At 56.4% G+C, this 22609-nt stretch overlaps 1 protein-coding gene and 1 pseudogene across 4 annotated transcripts in view; both read right to left on the bottom strand.

Moving 5' to 3' along the window:
* PTPRN2 (protein tyrosine phosphatase receptor type N2) overlaps window positions 1–22609 on the bottom strand; it is a 723767-nt gene that overhangs the window by 231395 nt on the left and 469763 nt on the right. For all 4 annotated transcript variants that reach the window (XM_077849498.1, XM_077849499.1, XM_077849500.1 and 1 more), the window contains one exon: window positions 13634–13698. In XM_077849498.1, the coding sequence (XP_077705624.1) occupies window positions 13634–13698 (65 nt within the window). The remainder of the gene's footprint in view (window positions 1–13633; window positions 13699–22609) is intronic.
* On the bottom strand, window positions 8043–9953 carry LOC144284658 (ER membrane protein complex subunit 2 pseudogene; annotated as a pseudogene).

The raw sequence follows: 22609 nt of genomic DNA, 5'->3' as shown, positions 1-22609 counted from the left end.
ACAAGGCACCCTAAGTTTAATCAGACACTCACGAAGCAGATCTGACTATGGGTTGGTGTTCCAGGCCCAGCTGCCCCCCACTCCCCAACCATACGTTGGACCTCAGAATGTGGCCTCTTTGGAGCTGGGGCCTTAGAGAGATGACTAGGTTAGAATGAGCTCCCTCATTCTGTGCGGGGCACAGATCCCTCACGAGAAAAGATCAGGACACAGACACATTCAGATGGGGACCAGTGAGGACACGGTCACCCACACAGCAAAGGGGAGCAGCCTCAGAGCAAACCAACCCTGCCCATGCCCGGGTCTCAGGCTCCAGGCCTCCGGGCTGTGAGACAACGAGCACCAGGTGTTGCAGGCACCCCACATGCGGTGTTGAGGCTGCTGCGGGAAACTAATAGGGTGGGTGGGGGAACAACCCCTCAGGCTGGTGTCCAGCATTTGTGGTACGTCCTGCCCAGGACAGGGCACGGTGCTGGCATATGACAGGAAAGATGTTTCTATTTCAGTGTGGCATTAAGTCTAAGTGCTTGTCAAAGGAATGAAGTTACTTCTCAAGAATTATCTTTTTGGGGATGCCCAGGTAGATCAGCGGCTGAGTGTCTGCCTTTGGCTCAGGGCATGATTCCGGGTCCTGGTATCGAGTCCCACATAGGGCTCCCTGCAGGGAGCCTGCTTCTCCCTCTGTCTGTGTCTCTCATGAATAAATAAATAATATCTTAAAAAAAAAAGAATATCCTTTTGCTTTATGTTCTCATGAAGAAAAACAGCTGTAATTCCATAAAAAGCCTTGTGAACTCTAATTGGCTGCTAACTCGGTGCTTCATTGCACAGGAAGGAAAGGAAAAGTTATGCACATGCAAACTGAGGAGGAGTGGCTGGGGGCCGGGGGCTTGGGCCCCCCATGTCCCCTGCCTGCTGGGTAGCTTGGTGCTGTGGCCCCAGCAAATTGGAGGAACCCTTGACACAAGATGATAAAGCACGTTGTGTAAACGGGGAGGGCAGCCCTCAGGCTGGGGCCCATGTCCAGCGTCCAGGGAGCTGAGATGTCCTGTGGGAGCAGCGGACGCACCCCTCCCTACTTCATCCCTGGTTACTGGCCCACAGTTAGTGCACGGCAGGCCCAGACTGCATAGGGTGCCCGGGAAGAGGAATGTCCAGTTGGCACATGGACACACCTGCACAATACCAGATCAGCCCAAGGCTGCACTGCCAGCGCTCCTCCATCGGTTGCCCCACTTCCTAGTAGGGGCAGCTTGCTCAGAATCTGGGAAATTAAGGTTTTGCACTTGTAGCTCATGGACTTTGCAGGTGAAAATTTTATGTAAGCATTTACCCTACCTTCCAGCTAAAAATTATTTCATATAAAAAAAAAGAAATTTCCTGTCATAGAGTACAGCAGGTGCTCATATGCCTGAGGGGTAAACTAAGGAGATTATGACTTTTAAGAATCTTGACAAGAAAAGATAACAATAGGACAGTACAAGAATTCACTAATTTAATAAAAATAACATTAGATTTACTGCTCATGTTTACCTGAAAATATGGAATTATCAGAGGGCTCTGGGTATCTCTTCCTCCTTAAAGTTCCGCAGGACAAGTGTCATCCATGAGGACCATCCCCATGCGGGCCCTGGATCCCCCCAGTTGTGTCAGCACCAGCAGACAGGAGTGGGTCTGGGGTGCGTGTGGTCTGGGGGTCAAACTGGATTAACAGGGAAATGTATTTAGCCAGAGAGGCGAGGTCTGTTCATACAACCAGAAGAGCAAAGTACTGTAGCCCCAAAAGGAGAAAAATTCAGTTGTAGGTCAGCCACGGATCAGTGCTGGGGCTTGGAGTCCAGAGGGTGGGGGACATCTGTGATTTCAGGGTGGTTTGTATCTAATATGTGTCCCCCTAACAAAGGTATGTACAACTCATAACTCTCAGTACCTGTGAGTGAGGCCTTACATAGAAACTAGTCTTTGGAAATGCATTTGAGTTAAGATGAGGTCCTTCTGGGGTAGGACGGGCACAGCCTGCAGTGATAGGTGTCCTTGTAGGGCAGACACACAGGGGGAGGGCTGGAGGGCTGGGTCTGTGAGCCAAGGGCCCCCCCAAGGCCAGCCAGCAGCACCAGGGGCAGCAGGGGCAGAGGCACTGGGGGCAGGGGCGGCAGGGGCAGGGGTGGTGGGGGCAGTGGGGGAAGGAAAGACCCTCCCCAGAGCCCTAGGGAGCCAGCCCAGCCCACACCTGGATGGTGGGCTCTGGCCTCCACAATGGGCAGAGGTCAATTCGTCCATTAAGCCTCCAGTTTAGGGCCCCCTGTCACAGTGGTCCCAGGATACTGACCCCCAGGTCAGTGGGGTCATGATCTGGCAAGAGCCTGGTGGGTGGCAGGACCTACCTGCCAGCTGTGGGTCCCATGCAGGATGGGAGCAGGTGAAAAGTCCCATCCTGCAGGCCAGCTGTGGGGTGACACATCAGGGGTACTCAGGTGCCAGAGCTTGTTAACGAGGATCCATCTTGGGGCACAGAGACAGAGCGGGACCGCATGGCCTTGTGTGGATTTCGGGCCTGGAGTGGAACTGCGGACGCTGGTGTGGACGGTGCACCAGGACCCGGGGGAATGAGAGGAGAGGCGGCGTGCACCTGCCCCCTGGATGCTGAGCACGACCCCACACGCGGGGACCCGTCCTCCAGCCCTGGCCACCTCGCCCCCTTCATCACCGGTCAGATGCGGGTTCCTGCACTTACTGGTGGTGAACAGTTGTCAGCGTGGCTGGGGGGAGGCGCCCGGAGACGTGGGCCGTGCTCCGAGGGACCTCATCCTGGCCACGGGGACATGTGCTCACCTACCGATAAGCGGAGAACTGCGAGTCATGTCCGCCTCTGCCATCCTCGACAGCCATCGCCTCGACTGCACGTATGTTTCGATAGAAGTGTTTGAAATTTCACATTTGATTATATTTTGTGTTATATTGATTACTAATTATTTCGTGTGGATGAAACGAACCTTTTTATAAAAAACAAAAAAACCCCAACCACCCGTGGATTAAGCATAGAGGAGGTATTCAAATCAGTTGTCATGGAGATGAAGCCCAGCTTAGCAGGAGAGAAGCTGTGGTGCAGCAGAGCGTCCTGTGCGATTCTGTGACAAGGGCCAGAGCGCACACAACAGGAGGGAGGAATCCTTCCAGGAGTCCTGTGTTTTCCGCGGAGGTTTCAAAGCCCTGGGAAGGGCAGCCTGGACGATGCACGGAGGACAGAGCAGAAAGGCGCCAAGCGAGCTGACGAGGGCATCTACCCTGCAGCGGGGTTCACGACTCAACTCCCCTCAAGGCATGGTTACGGAGTTTCTGCTGCGTGTCAGGCCTCGTGCGGCACGCTGGAGACACCGTTTTTACTCTCGAGTGCACAGTTCCACGGCGCAGACATGAGATCACACAGCCACACCGTGCTCTGACAGCCCCCACGGGGAGGGGCAGCAGGAGGGGACGGGCGCCCTGCGCTCCGAGGCGCCAAGGGACCCTGTGTCCTTTCAGTGGGGGACGGAGGGCGCGTGCCAGACCCTTCCTGACAGGAAAGCAGCTTCTTAAAGCCCAAGCCCTCGGGTGGAGTGGGGAGGGGGATTAGCAGCTTGTCAGGGACGACCCGTGTCCCTCCAGAGGGTGTGTCAGAGTCCCAACTCCCAGGGCATGGGGCGGGGCCCGCGTTGGACACAGGGTGGGTACAGACATCCTAACCCCATACGAGAGGCATCCCTGTGAACGGGGATGTGAACTGGACGTGAATAGCGGCGTGCAGGCCGAGGAGGCCATCCACGGGACGCGGACGAAGCACAAAGGGATCCCCCCAGGGCCCCGGGTCAGGCCACTGAGACGTCAGGCCCCAGGGCCGTGGGAGCCACTGGTGTGTGGTGCCCTGTGGCAGCGGCCCCAGCATGCACACGCATGGTTCCTCTTCCGTTCCCACCTAAACCCCTGAGGGGCAGGATCTCAGGTGGACGCGGGTCTGTCTGCAGGGCCAGACGCAGCGTGAAGCTGTCCGCCGTGGGGCTGGAGCCACCAGGTCCCTTCCACCAGAGGGCGAACCTGGGGCCTCTTGGGTCTCAGAGCCTGTGTGGCGCAGCCCAGGGTCTAGGACGCAGGCGTGCGAGTGGGACCGCCCGGCTCACCACCTCTGTCCCTTGGCCTCTCCCTGCCTTGCGTAGGAGCTGCATCCAGCTGCTGCTGCGGGGCTGTCCTGAGGGGCCGTACGAGGCTCCGGTGGGTGGCCATTCCCTCCCATCGTCTTCATTCTCCTCCAAGCGAATCTTACCTGTTGAGCCTTAGAAACGGTGTCTGAACTATTTCCCCCTGTGGACTCTCGGGAGTTTCTTCAGAGCTTAGTTTTTAAATGAAAAGTAACGTCTGAGGACACACTAACCGGCTCTGTAGATGCAGCTGCAGGGAAACTCTACGCTTTATTTAGACGGGCCTGGGCCCTCCTTTCTTGCGGGGACCCCGTCGAATCCCAGCCTCGGCAACAGCTCGGAGGAGCCCCGGGCCGGCCCGCTTCCGCTGAAGCCGGTGCGAGCAGAGGCCAAGCGCCGAGTCGGGCTGGCCGAGGTGTGGGGCCGCCACAGCCAGATGCCACCTACTTCACTTCAGGTGACTGTTTACTCTGATATTCAATAAAAACGGAATGTGTCACTATAGCAACTGCCACATCACAGGGCGGCTCTCCTGCCTTTAAATCAGGGAAAGTATTGAAACGACATCCGTGGTCCACATGACGTGGTATTTACACGCATTTCAGAAGGAAAAGACATTCTTTCATGAGAAACTCGTATTTGTCAACATGTCAGGTGCCACTGATTATATTGAACGCACATCTGTGTGGTTTTCCTCAGTTCTAAGAAAGATGAGGATGGGACGAGGAGCAGCAGTGACGACGGGGTCTGGGGGCAGCTGTGAAAGCCCCCGTGGCCCGTCCATGGAGTCGCAGGACACCTCATCCCGCGGGCTGGCAGAGAGGACCCCCGGGAGCTGTGGCACGTGCAGAGGAGGAGGAGGATCACGGACTCTTGAAAACACATGAGCAGCATTGCAGAGTGAACTCCTAGCATCTCCCCGAGAGGCCCTGTCCACCCCGATGCCCCATTTTCTCGCACTCGTTCCGCCCATCCTAAAACGCTACCATCTGTCCCTTCACAGGCCAGGGCCCGCAGCTCCTGCTCTTCCGACAGCAGCACCCCCAGAACCCACCGCCTCCATGTCAGGCTCCCGCTGCCTGGGTAGGTGCTTGCGATCCACCCTGCTGGTCCCCGGCATGCACCCACACCCATGGCTCTGGCCCCTGGACTTCAAGCACGTGCCTCCATCCAAGCACCAGGGATACTTTAAATTACTCGTGGGGCCCCTCCTGTGCGGGATGCCGAGCAGACAAAGACATTGACAAACATGTGGTGACTTGGGTCACTATCAGTGTTCTCTATGACAATCCACGAGGCTGACAGGTGAGGAGGGGCTGGCTCAGCCCCATGGAGCCGCTGGGGCATTCACGTAACTCTAAGCACAAACATGTCCTCATTTACTTTAGTCGCAGGTCTGTTCTTAATCAAATTTTTAAGAAGTGGCATCAAAGATAAAATGACACACACACACACACAAAATTCTATGCACATGCTGAGCCACCATCCACCTTCTGGTTTTGCTACCAGCCCGCAGTGACAGAGGCGCTGGTGTGGGGAGACTCAAGGGCCAGGGCACACGTGGCATCTTGGCACCATCCTTCTGTCTCCCTGTGAACCCATAACAACTCAAACAGTCAAACGTCAGCCCGAAGAGCCTTCTAGAAAGGGAGAGGACTTGCCTGGAGTCCCAGCAGCTCTGCTCGACGCTGAGCCCCACACATGCACACACCCGCGGCCGCTATGGTTAGGGGTTCGAGTCCTCAGAACGAGTAAGGGAATCATCACAGTCTGTTTGCCTGTTCCCATGTAATTAGTTACCTTCCTATGGTCTCATATTTGGTTCAGTTTTAATTTTTTGCAAAGCTCCCATGAGATCAACTCTCATGATGGCAACTGCCCCACCCCGCGGAGGCACCCACTGTGTGGACGGCACAGACCTTCTATGGGGTGAGAGTAGGAGTCTTAGCACATTTGCCATTTACTACAGAAGCCAAACAGCGGCCCTGGAGCAGCTCCATCAGTGCTCCTGATGGCGCTCTAGGATGCATCACAGCGCCACCACGACCCGCACCTCCCCACTCCCCACAGGGCCAAAGGTGGTGTGTTCATGGGGTTCCCAGCCACCCGCTGGCAAGGTCATGGCCAACATGTCAAGAGCTGGGTCAACCATCCTGCAAGTCAGTACCAGGCGTGATGAAGGCAGGTGCCTGTGCCACCAACGATGCAGAGGGGGACAGTTTCCCCTCAACCTGATGTCCCATGGAGATTTCCCCCACCTATTCTTGGGGGAAGCTGACCTGGTGCTCTCCTCACCCTGTGGGCAAAGGTCCCTCCACGTCAAGTTACCTCCTGAGTCCAATCAGAGCCCCTGAGCAGGGCCTCTGGGGGGGTGGCCTGGACCAGGGGTTCGTGCCCACGTGCCTCCCATAGGACTTGGAGCAACTGGATGGCAATGGTGCAGGAGGGTTGTTGCACCATGCTGCACAGCACCGACTGTCATGTGGTGAGCGCACACTCACTCCAGCAGTGGGAACACAACTATAGACTCACAGACTCCGAGGGAACTTTTAGAATCAACCTAGTCTTGGCCATGGAATCCTTCCTTGAACAAAATTGTGCCTGAGAAGCGACAGGAACAGGGGACACACACACAGTGGGGGCAGCTGTCGGGTTGGGGTCCCCACCTCCTCACCTCACTCATCAAGGTGCTCACACCCCAGGTCTCTTTAAGATGTATATGGAAACCCCACGCCTAGGGGCACCCGGGTGGCTCAGTTAAGCATCCAACTCTTGATTTCGACCTAGGTTGTGATCTCAGGGTCATGAGATTGAGCCCTGTGTCCAGCTCAATGCTGGGCGCAGAGTCTGCTCGAGATTCTGTCTCCCTGCCCCTCCCTTCCCCCACATCCACTCCGTTTATTTAAAATAAAAAAAAATAATTAAAAAAAAAACACATCTAACATCACAGCGCAGTGGGGATGGGGTTCAGGGCGTGCTGCCCCAAAATACAGTGCCTGACATGTAAGTATTTGAAGCTGAAGGAGTTGGAGACGGTGCCAGAGCAGGACAGCTATGATCACACTTCGCCCTGAAGCAGGTCCCAAGACCCTCACGACACAGGTGCCCTCACTGCCCCACAGGAAGGGAGAGCCCATATCTCCTGGACTGAGGGACCCTGAGCAGTGCCCCAGCTGACGGGCCTCCCTCGTCTCCCCATGTTCTGCCCTCACCACACACTCCTGGACCTTCCGTGGGCCCCACACCTGTCTACCCTGCATCAAATCCAGCATCACAGACTCAGTTCTCGCCATTCCTTTGGGTTGTTTCCTACATTCCCAAGTCTCCTGAAAGTTGTCCTGAACATACTTGGGTGTTTTCTTCTGCTTACCTGTCTGTCGGTTACACGGTCAGACCCAGCCAGGGCCCCTGGGAGGTTGAGGAAAACTTTTCCCTCCCTATATGAGACGGAAAGACTTCCTTTTTTAGAATCTGAGCAGATGGCCATCCCTGTTTGGCCCAAATCTGCTGGGTGATGGGGTGCTTTTACCCCCCAGGGCAGTCAGGGCAGCCCCTTCTGTGGCTGACCCGCGGCACTTGGCGTGAACCAGGACCGTGGCGCGGTGACGTGTGCTGCCTGGGAGCGATGCAGAGCCTCTTTGAGGGTCCGCCTCTGAGATGTTGGGCAGGTTAATCTGGTAGCTGGATATCATCATACGACCAAGATCCAGAAAATGGCTCCTTATTTCAGATGCATTCATGAGCTGCCCTCCTGGTGACAACCTCCTATGTTGTTTTTCTCCTAAATACTTCAGCTTTTCTTGTAACGTGGTAGGTTTCCTTTGGAAGAAATACGACTTTGTAAATTTTTTGTTTTTTTAATAAATCACAAGATTTATTTATGGGATTTCTACATCACATTGTGATTTAAGAGAAGTTCTATATGTGTGATATGAAGAGAATGATGTACAATCAATATGAATCTTGTTAAATCTCTCTTCCATGGACTTCCTCCATCTTCCTGCTTAGCAATAAAAGGCATTTTTAGGTTTATATAAACTTTCTTTACAATTGCCCTCTTAACAAAAATTAGTATATAAATAGCACTTAGTAAATAAGGCATTTAGTAAATAAGTCACAGGCCAATAAGTTCAACTGTGCAGTTGTGAAATGTAATGTGAAAGAGTCTGAAACCTTAAGACTGGGTGATCTGCAGTGTTTCCAACATGTCTTCAACTGCCTCAAGAGAGTATTTAGCTTCCTTCTTACTTCGACCTGCAAACTGATAAGCTCTGTTTATTTGACTAGCTGCCCAACTAGCATATTTCATGTTGTCCTTTTTTGTTTTTGCACTTGCTTTTGGATTAGAAGCAATATGACTTGCTGACATGTAAAGCCCAAACAAAGCTCTCATATTTCTGTTGTTCAGTTTCAGTGCCTGTGCAAAATACTTTCTTGAAAGTTCGAGGTTTTCAAGTGCACCCTGGGTATATTTAACTTCAGCATACTGCTGACAGTATAAGTGGTTGTGTGGATTAGTCATCATTAGCTCCTCTAAACAAAAGGCTGCTTTAGCATAGTCGTGTTCATTGATATAAAGTTCTGCAAGTTCATGCCAGGCTTCTTGGTCCCCAACAAATTGTTCCAGATACTCATTCAGTTCCCGAATGGCCTCCACATTTTTCCCCTGGGCTTTTCGAATGGCAATCTTACGCTTTCTTGCAGCAGTGTTAGTTGGATCTTCTTGTCAAATTCGATCATATAGTTGTATAGCATCATCATATCTTTCCATGGCTTCAAATCTCATGCCTGTTAGTCTCTTGACTCTGTGGCTGCCAGGAAACTGTCTTCTCAACTCCTGAAGACAAAACAATGCCAAGTCATCTCGACCATAGTCTAGGGCTGCAATCATCACTTGTTCATATATGATCCAAATATCATCTCCAAGCTTAGAAGCATATTCATTAATTAATTCCTCTCCAACTTCCACAATTTGCTCACTGTTTCGTGAGTTTTCTCTCTCCATTTTCTCATTTTATCTCGCATTTCTTCCCAAGTGACATCGTAAAGCTCTGAGACCTTCGCCATCTTCTCAGAACCTCCCACTTTGTAAATTTGAAGAAAATGCAAACACTTTCAAGATGTCAGAGATTAGATCTTGAAATACATCAAAATAGCCCCAGTCTATCAGGGTAGTGTGCGTGCATCTGTCCATTTCCGTTACATTTTGTTTTGAGATATTGCCATTTGGCTTAAAGGGCTCTTGTTCTGCTGTGATTGCATGTGTGAGTTGTGCACTTCAGAGTCAGGAAGCTGTGGAGATGCTCACGTTTGATAACACTCAAAAACCCAGAATCACCAAAATCAGGCTTAATGCTGCACGAGGTGGTTAACATCCAAGAAACACACATTGTTTGCTTTTTAAAAAAATGTTTCCACTTGCCCCATTTGTTCCCATTTTCAGTTTCCAAAACTGGCTCCTGATCTCTGAGCACCTGTGTCTCTGTCAAGGGCGGCTTCTGAACACGGGTTGGTTTGACAGAAGCCCAGGGGGATGCAGGGGTCCTGGGCTGGAGACCCCACCCAGAGCTTTCTGGGTCAAGGTAGGGGAAAGCGTTTGGAGAGGTGGTCTCCAAAGCTCTGGCACACAGAAGGCCCTGGGGCTGCAGGGAGGACAAACAGCGCTCTCGGGGGTGGGGGGCCCTCACAGCCAGGTTCCAGTGCGTGGGCGTGGGTATTTACACCCCCGAAGATGGTGGGTCAGGCTTTGGCCACTCAGGGACCAGAGAAGGCAGCAGACCAGGTGGGTGGAAAGGAAGGAGGCAGCGCCATGGTGGTGGGCTCACTGGCCCTCCTCACCCCCACCCGCCAAATCTCCAGCAGCCCCCCACCTGGGCAAACCCCCACTGCCCCCTAGTGAGAAGGGCGGCCATCCAGCATGAGTGGAGGGCAATTTCTGCAAGTTTGAACAGTCATCGTCACAAACAGTCCAAGTGCAAGTCCAGTTCCTGGAGTTGGGCTCAATCCAGTGCGTGGACAGTGCTAGTGACCAACGGTGATGCTGTGTCTGTCACCCAGTGGGGCCTGGGGCAGAGATGGCTGGTACCTTGTTTCACCCTCTAAGGACAAAAGTGTGGGGCTAAGAGACATAGTGATTGTATCAGTCTGCAGAGCTACATTTGGGGCCAGCATCCCACGAAGGAGAATAAAGCCAAGGCCGGCCCAGCGATCCCTCAGGGGGCAGTTCAGGGAAGACTGAGACGACTGTGCCTGGGACCCATCAGAGACCAGGGGTCAGAGCGGGGCCCTCAGCATGCTCACGGTTCCAAAAAGCAGGCTGGATGGCTAAGAGGACAGGAAGCTCAGTCTAAGAAGGGATGGTGGCTCTGGTGACCCCAAGTCAGAGGCCCAAAGACTCTGAGGGCAGAATCTTCCACTCCTGGTGGAGACCAGGTGCTGACAGGGGCACCAGGGCGAGCACGCGAGGTGCCGCATGTGGGAAACGTGCACCAGCGACGTTGGGCTTTGCTGTGCAGGGATGTGGGGTCAGAGCTACCAGAGAGGCCTGGGGGCGGGGGGTGGTTCACATAGTGGCGGGGGAAAGGCCCCCGCAAATCTGCACACCGATGGTAATGAGCCAGGAGCCCTGTGTTTGGCTGTAGAAAGCTGATCTGCGGGAAGGCCGGAGCAGGTGCCTCTCACACGTCACAGTGAGTGCTTGGAGTTTGGGCACGTGAGCGTCCTTGGAAAGGACAGCCCGGCAGTGACCCTCCAGGGTCTGCGGCAGCGAGTTTGGTGAATCAGCAAGGAGGGGGCGGGAAAGCCAGGAGCTCACCTGCTTCCCCAAGACGTTGGGGGAGGCACACAGATGTGGGTGGGGGCCCGGGGATGTGAGGAGTTATGGAGACGTGGGGGGAGCACAGAGATTTGGAGGGCGGGGTCCCGGGGATGTAGGGAGGGTCCTGGGGATGTGGGGGGCAGTGTGTTGAGGTGTGGGGGGCGGGTCTCCAAGACGTGGGCAGGGTCCCAGAGACGTGGGGAGGGTCCCAGGGACGTGGGACATGGGCGCTGAAGAACACTGGCGCTGGCACTAACGCATGGACACTCCCGATGACATGCTGCCGTGCTCCACGTTTGCTGATGGGGTGAATGGACGGAGGAGGTCCTGACTCTGGCAGAGAGCTGTGCAAGTCACGGGAGGGGCCCCGGTAGGGATGGCCGGGTGTGGGGGCAGCGAGGAGGAAGCCCAAGGGACCGTCCAGACGAGGCCCGGTGTGAAGTCCATCCAGGGAAGGGACAGAAGAGGCTGCTCACCCAAGACAGAACCCAGTGGATGTGATGGGAGACCCTCAATGGACCCCAGCTCGGGGAGGGGTGAGCCCCACGGCTGGGAGGTGGGAGGTGGGAGGTGGTCCCTGCTCACTGCCCAGACCTGGTCCTGCTCCGTGCCCAGTGCACAGGAGGCACTTGGCTCATATCCTATGGATGAGTGGACTGTGCATTGGTTGGAGCGGCGTCGGCGCCTCTCTGTGGACACGGGGAAGCACCGGAACAAGGGTAACCTGCACACCCCAGAGTGAACAGGGGAATAAAGACCTGACGCGAGCAGGCGCTGGTCACTGTGGATCACAGGGGTCTGGTGCCTTCACACAGGCCCAGGTGTGGGTGGGCTGGAGGGAGGATGTGCACAGCACCAGGGCGGTGGGGGCTCCACCTTGAGCCCGGGACCTGGGACGGGTCTGGGAGTGGATATTGGGATGGCGCCCCTGGCTGGCCGTGGAAGCAGAGGGGCGGCGAGTAGGGGCGGTGAGTAGGCCTGCGCCTCACCCACCCTTCCCAGTGACCCCAACCTCCTCTGACACCGAGGACATGGAGTCGGGTGGTGAGAACGGAGACGGGAGAGGATGGGCATGACTGCGTGGGGCCAAAGCAGTCCGTCCAGTACTGGGCAGGAGGACGAGGCCCCAGGTCCCTCAGACGGGCAGGTCGTGTAGGGCAGACAGGTGAGCGGCGGGGGTTGGGGGACAGGGGTTGTTCACGGAGCAGGGTTTGGCCAAGATGCAGGGGCGGGGCAAGGACACGCAGCCACAGTGCCCAGATCCTCCGGGTCTGGGCAGCTCCTCCTCAACAGGCCTCGCGAGGGCTCAGGTGTTCCTCCCACCAAAGTGTGGGGGTCACGGTGTCCAGCAGCCAGTGCAACGGGCTCCCGGGAAAGCTGTGCTCACCTGGAGGAGCCCATGGGCTCAGCCCTCACGTGGCCTCTCTCCTTCCTGATGCTGCAGGAGGCTGTGTTTCCCTCAGGAGAGGACCTCTGGGTGCCAGACCCCCCCAGGCTGGGGTCTGGGGCACCGCCGGAGCCCCACCCACACCACTCACGCTGCCCAGGCACACTCCGAACTCCTCTATCTCGTGCCCACAGTCCATCCCATTGGCCGGTTCCTCCCTGCCCCGCCTCGGCCCCTCACCACGTGCCAAGCCTGGAGCACAGGGGGATGAGATGTCCTGCCTGACACAGGCTCGCCTCCCGCCCAGGCGGGCAGGCTGGGAGAGAACCAGGCATGGGGTGGGTTGGTCCCACCAAGCCTCTGTTGATGGGCTTCCACCAGACCCGCCTGACTCCTCGCCTCACGTAACTGGCACACCAGTGCCCGGCACCAGGTGCCTCCCCGCAAGGCTCTTCGACCTGCCTGCTGCCTGCGAGCACATGAGCCCATCTGTGAAGAAGTGCGTCCTTACTTCAAGACCAGGACTCACGACCATGGAACAGATCTCCCTGGGGCTGTGGTTCACCATGGCTTTGTAAGCGACGGGCCCTCACAAATGAGCTGCCCGGGACGGCTAATCACCTGTAATCACGAGTGCCCTGAAATCTAAAATTTCAAATGCAATGGCCCATGTTGGTTCGGGTCCACACCGCCTGACGCGTGGCTGGTGCTGCTCCTGTGGGCAATCACGTCTGCCGTTCCACCCACAATTCATTACACTGCCCCAAGACGGAGAGGGAGCGGGCAGCGGCCTGGGTTCCAGGGTTCCAGGGGCATTGCTACCAGCTCAGATGGCTGATGGAGTGTTTGGTCAAGCGACTCTTCCCAAAACCAACTCGGCCCCATGAGGGCACATCTGCCACGTCACAGACCAAGTCACATCCCAGAGGCAGCTACACGCGCACAGTGCCCTCACCCCAACGTGTCTTTAAACAACAACTCCCTGCGAGGAGAACCGCCCTCAGCTGGATTGTGTCCACACCTCAGCGGTCACTAAACCTCTGAAGGAGGAAGCCTGCGTTCTCTGCATTTCAGCGTTTTCTGACCCAGGACGGCTCCTGCTCAGGGACGCGCGGGATTATGGCTTCAAATGCAACCAAAACTGGCATTGCACACACTGGTGCTGTGGATCAGGGCGTTCAAGCAACGGGAGGTCCCCCAGCAGCTGGCCGCCTGCCGACCACGCATGTCTGAGAGGACAGCGCCTCCGCTACTCACCAACCCGCTTCCAACGTGAAGAATTTTCAGTCCGGACGCCGCTTCCAGTTTCTCCTTGTTGTTAACTGTTAGGAAAAGCCAAGAGGTACAGGGTCAGCGTGCAGAGCTCATGGTTCTCAAGATGCCCTGCACGTCCTCTCCACTGAGAAACGCGCCATGGAGTTGCTGCAGGGACAGCCTAAATCACCCGCAGAGCCAGCCTGCAGCCAGTCCCCCGGGGTGGACGCCGGTCAGCCTCCCCACGAACCTGCACCCCTGGCACTGAACGCCATCACGGGAACTCACGGGACTGTGGCGAGGACTGTGCATTATTTTAGGATGATGTGCTGGTTACTTGGTGTGTTATCACTGGGAAGCGTGCCCCGTGAGCCAGCGTCCCGAGCTCGCAGGGAAGGCTGCCTGGACTGTGTGCATGCACCCCGTGGCACCGGGGCAGCTCACTTCCCTAATCCGCAGCCTGACCAGGATCATTCTGTGACAACTTAGCTCCCACACAAGCTTTGTCTTCATGCGCTCCTGACTTAGAATGAGGCTGACTTGCAGTGGACGAATTACCCTCCAAATCAGCGCGAGAGAAAGTTGCTGCGGAAACCATTAGCAGATGTAAATGGAAATGCACTCATGCTCACGCCAACACCACAGACCCAGCCGCCCCCGCCTTGTCGAGAAGAAGTTGTGTCACCAAGCAGTGGACCTTGGCTTACGAATCTGTAGAAACTGTTTTTTAGGCAAAGCCTGTGTCATCTTGGAAACGAAAAGCAGGACAAATAGGATTTTACTGCAGACCCTCAGAACGCGGCGCGCCCTGCCACTGTGGTTAAGGCCGAACAGGAGGGAGACAACACCGATTACTTCCACCTGACTGTCCTCTGCCTACATTGATCTTGGTGACAGAATCACATCTCGCAGAATAAACGACCAAGATCCCGTCAGCCCGCCTGCCCCACCCAGGGGCCTCCTCTCGTCTCGCGTGGACAGTCTTTCCCTTTGAACAAACGAACGTTATTGTCACGTGCAGGTGATTATCCGTGCGCCAAGAGAATGAGGCAAACACAGACCCTCACGTGGGTGTGCGGGAGCAGAAGGGGTGGGTGGAGAGAGAGGCAGCAGTCCCAGTGGAGGAGAACACCCCTTAAGAGAGTACAAAGCAATAGATTTTAATGTTCTTCTGTGAACAAAGGGAACATTTTACTGAATGGCAAGCTACTTTGGGGGGAATAATAGTGAACTCTTAAATAGGCTGAGGAACAGAAAATGCGTAAGAATGGAATTTAAAATCTGCTCCATTTATGGCCGCAGAGCAGTGACAGACGTTAGGGGTCAGCCCCAGAGCAGTCATCCAACCGCAGCATGTTGGGCAACCCGACCTGCGACAGCAAAGCTCCCAGAGGGGCCGGGTGGTCAGTCTCCCCCAGCTGCGCAGGCTGAGGAGTGCATCTGCCCCAGGGTATGACAGTGACCAGGGACGTGTCCTGCAGGCCCTTCCCCACCCACACGAACAGGATGTCCCATGCTAGCCATTCTCTGCCTCAATTCCTGCCCAGGCCCCTGTCTGCAGGATGAAGAGCGGACCCTCCCTACTGCGGACCAGCCCTCCCCTCGTGTCTCTGGTGGATGCACAGCTTTGCCAGTCTGTCAGGCCCGGGTGCTCCTTGGGCCCCAGGCCATCGGGCAGGCCCTTTCCCTGTGCCAGAAGTGCAGTGCTGACCTCAGGTCACTGAAAGCAAGATCACTGTCCAAGCAGGCTGAGACGCCAGGTGCCGGGAGGCCTTCCCGAGGGTGCCTGCCCATGTCTGTGTGCGTCTTCAAGCTGTGCTGGGTGGGGTCCCCACATGCCAGGAAACATTGGGTGCCATGTCGTTACCGTGTTCTCACTGCCTGGAAACAGTGATGCACATGTTCGAGTGGGCAGATAACAGGAAAACGTGGTGAACATGCGGGCACCTGGTCCCTTTGATTTCAGTGTCACGTACATGTAAGTGTGTGGAATTTTATGCATCACAACTGGCTCACAGAACCACTGAGAACATGGCAGTGAAGCCCCAGTGAACAGAGAAAACAGGCTCTATCACAGGGGGGAGAACTGTGTTCACATCCAGGCAAGGGCCTGATGCACCACTATTCCCTGCCTCATGTCAGACCCATCACTGTGTTGTGGGCAGGTGTGGCCTGGGGAGCCGTTGCTGCCCACACTCTGGCCATTAGGGGTCACCAGGGAAGGGCTATGCATTCCCATGCCTGCCAGCAGCCACCTTCCAACCAGCTCCAGAACATTCTGGAAGGGGCATTTGCCACCTGATGGGCTCTCAGTGAAATGCGGCGTCACTGAAATGGACGGAAAAGCACAGGCAGCGTGCGGGTGGGGGGACAGTGAAATCTGACCTGGGGCTGTGCTCACATGTGTGTCTGGCATCTGCGAAGCTGCCCCAGGTGATGGCTCTGAGACAGCCCCACGTTCATACAAAGCGATCGGGTGATTGGAAAGTATCACGCTACGGTCCTTTTGCTTGGCTTTGTCCTAAAGCAAAGGAAGGGTGCCCGAGACCCAGTGGAACCGGGGTGGGGTGGGGTGGGCTGTGACACTCCAGAGGCTGCTGGGCAAAGCTCCCGCTTTTCAGGCTCTGGGCAGCCTGCAGGTGCTCACACTGTGACTGTGGCGCACACAGGAGACCCGCTGGCCCAGAGCCTCTTGGAGCTGCCCTGACCTTGCCAAGTGGAGTTCACTTGGTTCAAACCAGTCAGCAAATGAGACAGACGACCTAGATCAGGTAAATCAGCTGCTTCCCGCGTGTTAAAGGTTCTCTAGAGGGGTGGGCTGCTTCGCTCTCCTGAACTAATCAACCTGAAGGCCAAACCATCAAGTCCGTGATAAACACAGTGGTGAGACCACCACTGCCAGCCCCCAGGCATGAGCGCTGCCCAGCCTCAGCTCATCCTCAGACCCACTGGGATCTAGATGGCTCGGTCTCCATCTGAGATGGGGAAACTGAGGAAGCCCTGAGTGTGGCACTGCCCAGAGCCACGGGCAGGTCAGACTCCAGCAGCGCAGGCTTACACCAGACACGCGGACCCCAAGCATCTCCCAGAGCCCGGGGGTGCTGGGTGTCTGGGTAGGGGACTGAGGGGTGGGTGTGGCCTGAGTACCCTTCCCCAGGGTCTGCCCCAACTGGAGGGGCTCCTCCCTCTTCCAGGGACTGCAGCCCTGCTGGCTTAGGCCCCACCCTGGTGACTTCATCTGACCCTTACTGTCCCCATATCTCCAAAGGGATACCTGCAGGCTGACCCACCTGGACCCCATGGCCTGAGACTGAGGGGAGGGGACCTGTCATCAGGGCCACCCGACACCGCAGCAGCACAGGCCGGCCACCTGCAGAGCCAGGGTGCTGAGGTGTGGGGAGCCTCCCGGCAGGGCCCTCCTCAAGACCCTGGACACCCCTGTGCCTGGCCATGGCACCCAGGAGCATCAGCCTCCCCACCCAGTGCCCCACTGGCACCACTTCCCTCCCCCTGCCCCTGAGGGGCTTGTGTCCTGGGATGTCCCCAACCTGCTGCCTCTGCTGGGCACCCGGCGCCGGCCTCACTGGTTCTGCGGTCCAGCATTGTCTCCAGCCTTAGAAGGACACTGAAGTCACCCAGAGCCGCTGCCCCAAACTGGGCATGGACGGGACAGCCGCTCTTCATCCACCAGCATTTCCCTGGCCTCTGCCTTAAAGTCCAAGCAAAACCTGTTCAAGAAAGTTTCTCTCAGGGGCAGAGGCTGAGGCGACACCCACGGTTCTGGAGTGACCTACTGACCGCTCTTCATGGGCCATGGCTGGCTGTACCGCAGGGCGGGTCCCCAGGGAGAAGAGGGCAAAGGGCCTGCAGGCGAAGCCGGTGGTGGTCCGGAACCAGGGCTTCGCCGCCCCCCCACCCCCGGCTCTGGTTCCCCTCACGGGATGGCCCTGGGACACTCACATCCGGTGTCAGGGTCAGTGTGAGACAGCAGTTCCACTATCGCTTTACAGAACCTGGCTGCCCATCGTTCTGAAACGCCAATAATCTCCGGCCTCCCGTCCTCAGCATGCCGTCCGATTGACACTGCTGTTGTTCACTGCCAAGGCCCAAGGCGAGCGAACATCCCTCCGTGGGTGGCATGCCGGGTGACCGGGTTCAGGTGTGGCCAGAACAGCAGCAGCACGGTCTCTGGGACCCCTGGCCTGAGCGCCGCCTGCTTTGAGAGCCGCCACCCTGGCCTCCCGCCCCACCCCGCCCACTGCAGGGTCCTCGCCTTGGGGTCCTGAGATGCTTCAACTTCAGGTCTTCACAAAAGCGTTGTTTCCTGGCCTCAGCAGACCTTTGAGTAAGAAAATCACGGGGTGGGGCTAGTAATTATATTTCCTAAAAATGTGCATCCCTCCCTATCACCAGCTGATCTTTAGGGTTAGCCAGCATGAGGTGTTGTGGGAGACCATCACTGTCTGTCCTCTAAACTTTGCCCCCAGCCGGCCACTTGGCACTCTGCATGTGTGGCCGGGCGGTGTGCCAGGGGCTGGGCGGGTGGTGAGTGGGCAAGCCTGGTGAGCTGACACTCTCGGAGGGCAGGATGCGCGCGCCCAAGGTCCATGGACGGGCCTCCAGACATGACCACACTGCTTCAGGTGTGGCCTAGCCAGGGTCAGTCCTGCGGGATCGGGGTTGCTCAGGGCCTATCTGGAAAGAGTCTGGGAGAGTCATGAGTGCGCCCCGTGGGCTGCGTACTCACAAAGGACAGGACAGGGGGTGTACCCATCACTGCCAACCCCGGTCATGCCATTACGTCTATCCCATTATAATTCACTTTGCGACATCCAGCCCATCCTTCCATCCTCCAGGCTCTTCACTCAGGATATAGGAGGAGGTCACCCACCCCTGCTGCAGGCAGGCCTCCTGGCCTCTCCTCCATGTGAGCATGTGTTCGGGGGTGCGCATGCAGACGCTACCAGGACAGGCCCAGGCACTGTGTCCTGCACTGTGGACCCATCTTTCCGGTTTATACTAACCCTCAGGTTCTCTATTTGGCTCCGGTAGTTCAAGAAGAGGTGAATCTACCCCCAAATACTCCTCTGTGCACATTTTTGCACATTTTCCACAGGCTATTATGAGCAGCGGGGTGTCCTGCTGATGCCGTCCTGGCCCCAGGGCCCTCAAGGCCATCATGATGCTGTGCCCGGAATCTGAGGCCGTGTATACCACCTGTTGCTGATTCCAGAACGCGGCAGCCTCCAGGGTTCACTTGGTTGTCGGCCAGAGCCAACAGCACGCTGCGGGGTCACCACCTTCCAGTGCCCTGTCCCCTGCGATTCCCAGGGGTGCCCTCGGGGCAGGTTTCCCACCAGGTCTGTGGGCCTCGGGGTGGCTGGGGGCTGTGCACCTGTATTCCAGTCTCTGTGCCCTCACGGTCTTGGGGTCAGTACCCGTCGACAACACTGGACTCACTCTGTCCTGTTGTTTGAAATCTCTCATTGGTGGAGATGATGGAGAAGTGGAGCCCCACGGACCCTGCCTGTTTCCGGCACCTGCACAAGGCGCTCAATGCATCCTGCACGTAGCCCTCCTCTGCCTCTTTTTAGCTCAGATGGGCCCGAAGTGGGCAGACCCCACAGTCTTTGGTGAGATCTGCACCCTCAGGCTCTCAACATCCTTCTCAATGCCATCCGGGGGCATCTGCGGTCTCATGGGCTCCTTTTGGGTGCCCCCAGCCACGTGGATGTCCTTCCAGAATCCCCTCTGCAGGGTCGATGGTGACATGAATATCCTCTGCCTCAGGCCCGCGCTGCATCCCTGGGCACCTGCCCTACAGCCCCAGTGCTCCCTCCATGAGGCTGTGTACCCAAGGGACCATGTTCTGGGAATGCTGCAGTGACATTGCCATTTTTTGTCAGTCTTTGGCTAGAGCTTTTTGATGGGAGAAAGAAAAGCCTCGCTTCCAGCAGATGCTCTGTCAAATGTCAGCTCCGAGTTATTTGGAGGGCCTGGCACAGACCCTGGGTGGGAGGGCCGGGCTGGCCAGGGGGCCGGGGGGCAGAGATCCTGGGAGAAGCCACTTTCATAAAGCCCAGAACGACGCACAAAGCCCATTTTTATCTTCACGGGAGACAAAAAGGGTTTCCAAACAAAAAAAGAAGTCCTTTAAAATTAAATTCGCTAGATGAAGGATATGCAAATTACCCGGAGAAGCCGAAGCCTACAATGTTCTCAAAATGCTGCAATAGCCTATTTAATTAGTGTTTTAATTTATCAGAACAGTTCCTTGTGCTGGACAATGTATGCAGCACTCCATGTAATTAAGCGCGTAGCGGCGGTGTGGTGATTTCGTCTTTCTCTTTGGCCCCGCCGTTTACCTGAGAGGGTGTGCAGGTGTCTCCTGTGATCCGAATGGGGACAGGAGGACCGGAGGGCTGCGCTCCATGGGAAAGATGGGGCAGGGGTGGGAGCAGGATGGTGACCCCTTCAGGGAGCCCAGCAGCCCCTGAGGTGGAGCCCAGCTGCTGGCGGAGCTGAAGCCCCTGCTCCAAGGCACACATCTGCCCCCGGACCTACTTCCACTTTTGAAACCCTCATTCCCTCTGTCACACATTTTTAGCCATAGAGGTGTCATCGAAGGGGCCAAAGCATCGGGGTAGTTCAGGGCCCCTCCACCTGGGGGCCTGGCCCTGTGGAGCAGCACGGCCTGGCGGTCACTGTCCCCTTCCCTTAGGGCTGACTCCCTCCTCGGAACCCCTAGCTGGAGCCCAAGCCAGGAAGGGAGGTGACGAGGCCCGCCCGGCGCAGCAGGTGCCCCAACCACCCCCCAGGCACTCCCCACCCTGCACACACCCTCCTGTGCTCGATGGGAGCAGAGAAGTGTCATGGGGTGAGGGGACCGCCCTGGAAATAGCTCCGCACCCAGTCTTCTCAGGCAGAGCGTCTTCTTGTGCAGGAATCAGAAAAAAAATAGAAAATGTCAGTGCTTAACTACCGTCCATTCTTCTCCATGAATGCCCTTTCTGAGAAGCTGCCAGAGTCAGCCGCGGAGGCCCCATGGGCCATATTCCCCTCCCGCCTTAGGGCGCCGGCTGAGTGCCTCTGTGTGAGCTCCAGATCCCGCGGGCGTGCCCCTGGATGGAAACGGGTGCTGGTGACAAGTGGCGTCTCAGATCACACAGGCTAGGGAAGCACACGTAAACACACCTGCTCGCCTTCTCAGGGCCTTTACAGTGCTTGTGTGCCCAGTGGTCCCCCGGAGGTGGATGCAGCGACCCTCACAAGTGAGGGACCAGTTAGACCACAGGGAGGAGAACCTCATCACCCTGACCTGCGTCTGGTTTGGGGCCCAGAGTGTGCGCCTCCCGCAGGGCAGGGCCCAGTCCTCAGGCTCTGGTGCCAGGCCCCTGTTGCAGGAGCCCAGGGCTCTCCATCAGAGAGAAGAGCTGTGGCTTCAGCGTCACCAGCCTTGCCCAGCCACTAAGGGCCTAGCGCCCAGGAAGGAGCCTGACGGTGGAAGAAGGAAGCCCTGACATGTAGGGAAGGTGGGCGGTGGCCCCTGGGAGCAACCATGGGCCTGTGGGTCACTGTCCCTGTGGGAGGGCGGGAGAGGGGCCTGAAGGTAGGGCCAGGGCGCCATGGGGCAGGGGAGGGCCGATGCCACGACAGACAGAGGAGGAGGGGCAGAGCAGGACAGCCTGCCCCAGGACCTGGATGCCAATCCCCGGCCTCACCCCTGGAGCTTTCTCGTGAGGAACCCTGTCTGGAGCACCCATGCTGTTCATGAGCCCTGCAAACATGCTGCGTCCTGTCTCCGGTACCTGAGAGAGCTCTGGGGCTGAGCACATGTCCATGGCTCATTCAAAGTCTTGGTTGTTCTGACCTGAGCAGCAGACCCAGGCTGGGCCTCTCCCACTGAGGGGACGTGCGCATCCTCTCCCGCCCACAGGAAGCGAGCCCTGTGCTCCAGGAGGGGATCTTTCTCCTTTGCCCGCCAGGTGCCCTGGGGTGGGTGTGGGGCACAGGCTGGCTGCACCTGCTGCCCTCGCCCTGCCTCCCATTCCCGTGTGTCCCACTGTGGCCTGTGTGCCCTGGGATCCCTGGCTGTCCTGTCTCTGCTTGGCCCCACCAGGGGGGCTGGGGCTGGGGCTCGAGTCTGCCCTGCGAGGCCCCTGGGAGGGGTCAGACACACGGGCTCCCCATGTTCCTGCCTCTGTCCTCTCAACGCAGCATGTGACTGCCGCCCAGTGCCGGGGCCTGGGGCTGGGGAGGGTCTAAACCATAGAAACATTGGATGGAAAGAGACACACATTAATTAACTTGTCAAAGCTCTTGGAGCCAGAAAGCATCCAATTCTTGTCTAAAGAAGCGTCATTTCCCAGCCCTGCCGAGCATCCACATGCTCGTCTGCGCATCTCAGTCTGTGGTTCCGAGATTTTCCATGGGTAAGCCACATGTTTGAGCCATTATACATGGTGGCAGAGAAGCCGCTGCACTACCAAATGATTCCTATTACTTACCACTTTGTATGTGTGTCCGTCTACACGTAACATGCACAAACCGTGCTCCTTTCCAATGGTTGCCACTGGACGAAATTCTCAAAATACAGAATCAAAGATTCACCTTTATTAACGTCTTTAAAGCTTTGTTATCTATTATTATATCTTGTTTTATACTTTTGTCCGTTATGAGTATTGTTAAGGAAAAAGAACCCTTTTGGAGATAGACACCCAATTTTAATTTCAGTTTCATATGCATTTTGTATTTTTGATGAAAACACCTTCACGTTTCATACTCTTCGTAATTATGCTTGGATAGTTTCTGTCTAAATGCATAGATTTTATGAAATCTTGCTAAATAATATAATTAGTGATTTTCTGAAATAAGGGGAAGAAGAGACATTTATAAATAAATACGCACTAATTAGCAACTACACATGTTTAGGTTATTACCCACCAAACTCCGCTTGCGCAGTGAGAGAATAACCACACA

Source organism: Canis aureus, chromosome 15 (genome assembly GCF_053574225.1).
Source record: "Canis aureus isolate CA01 chromosome 15, VMU_Caureus_v.1.0, whole genome shotgun sequence".
NCBI classification, from domain to species: domain Eukaryota; kingdom Metazoa; phylum Chordata; class Mammalia; order Carnivora; family Canidae; genus Canis; species Canis aureus.
Note: the sequence above shows the minus strand (reverse complement) of the source record. Positions and strands in the feature narration are given on the sequence as shown.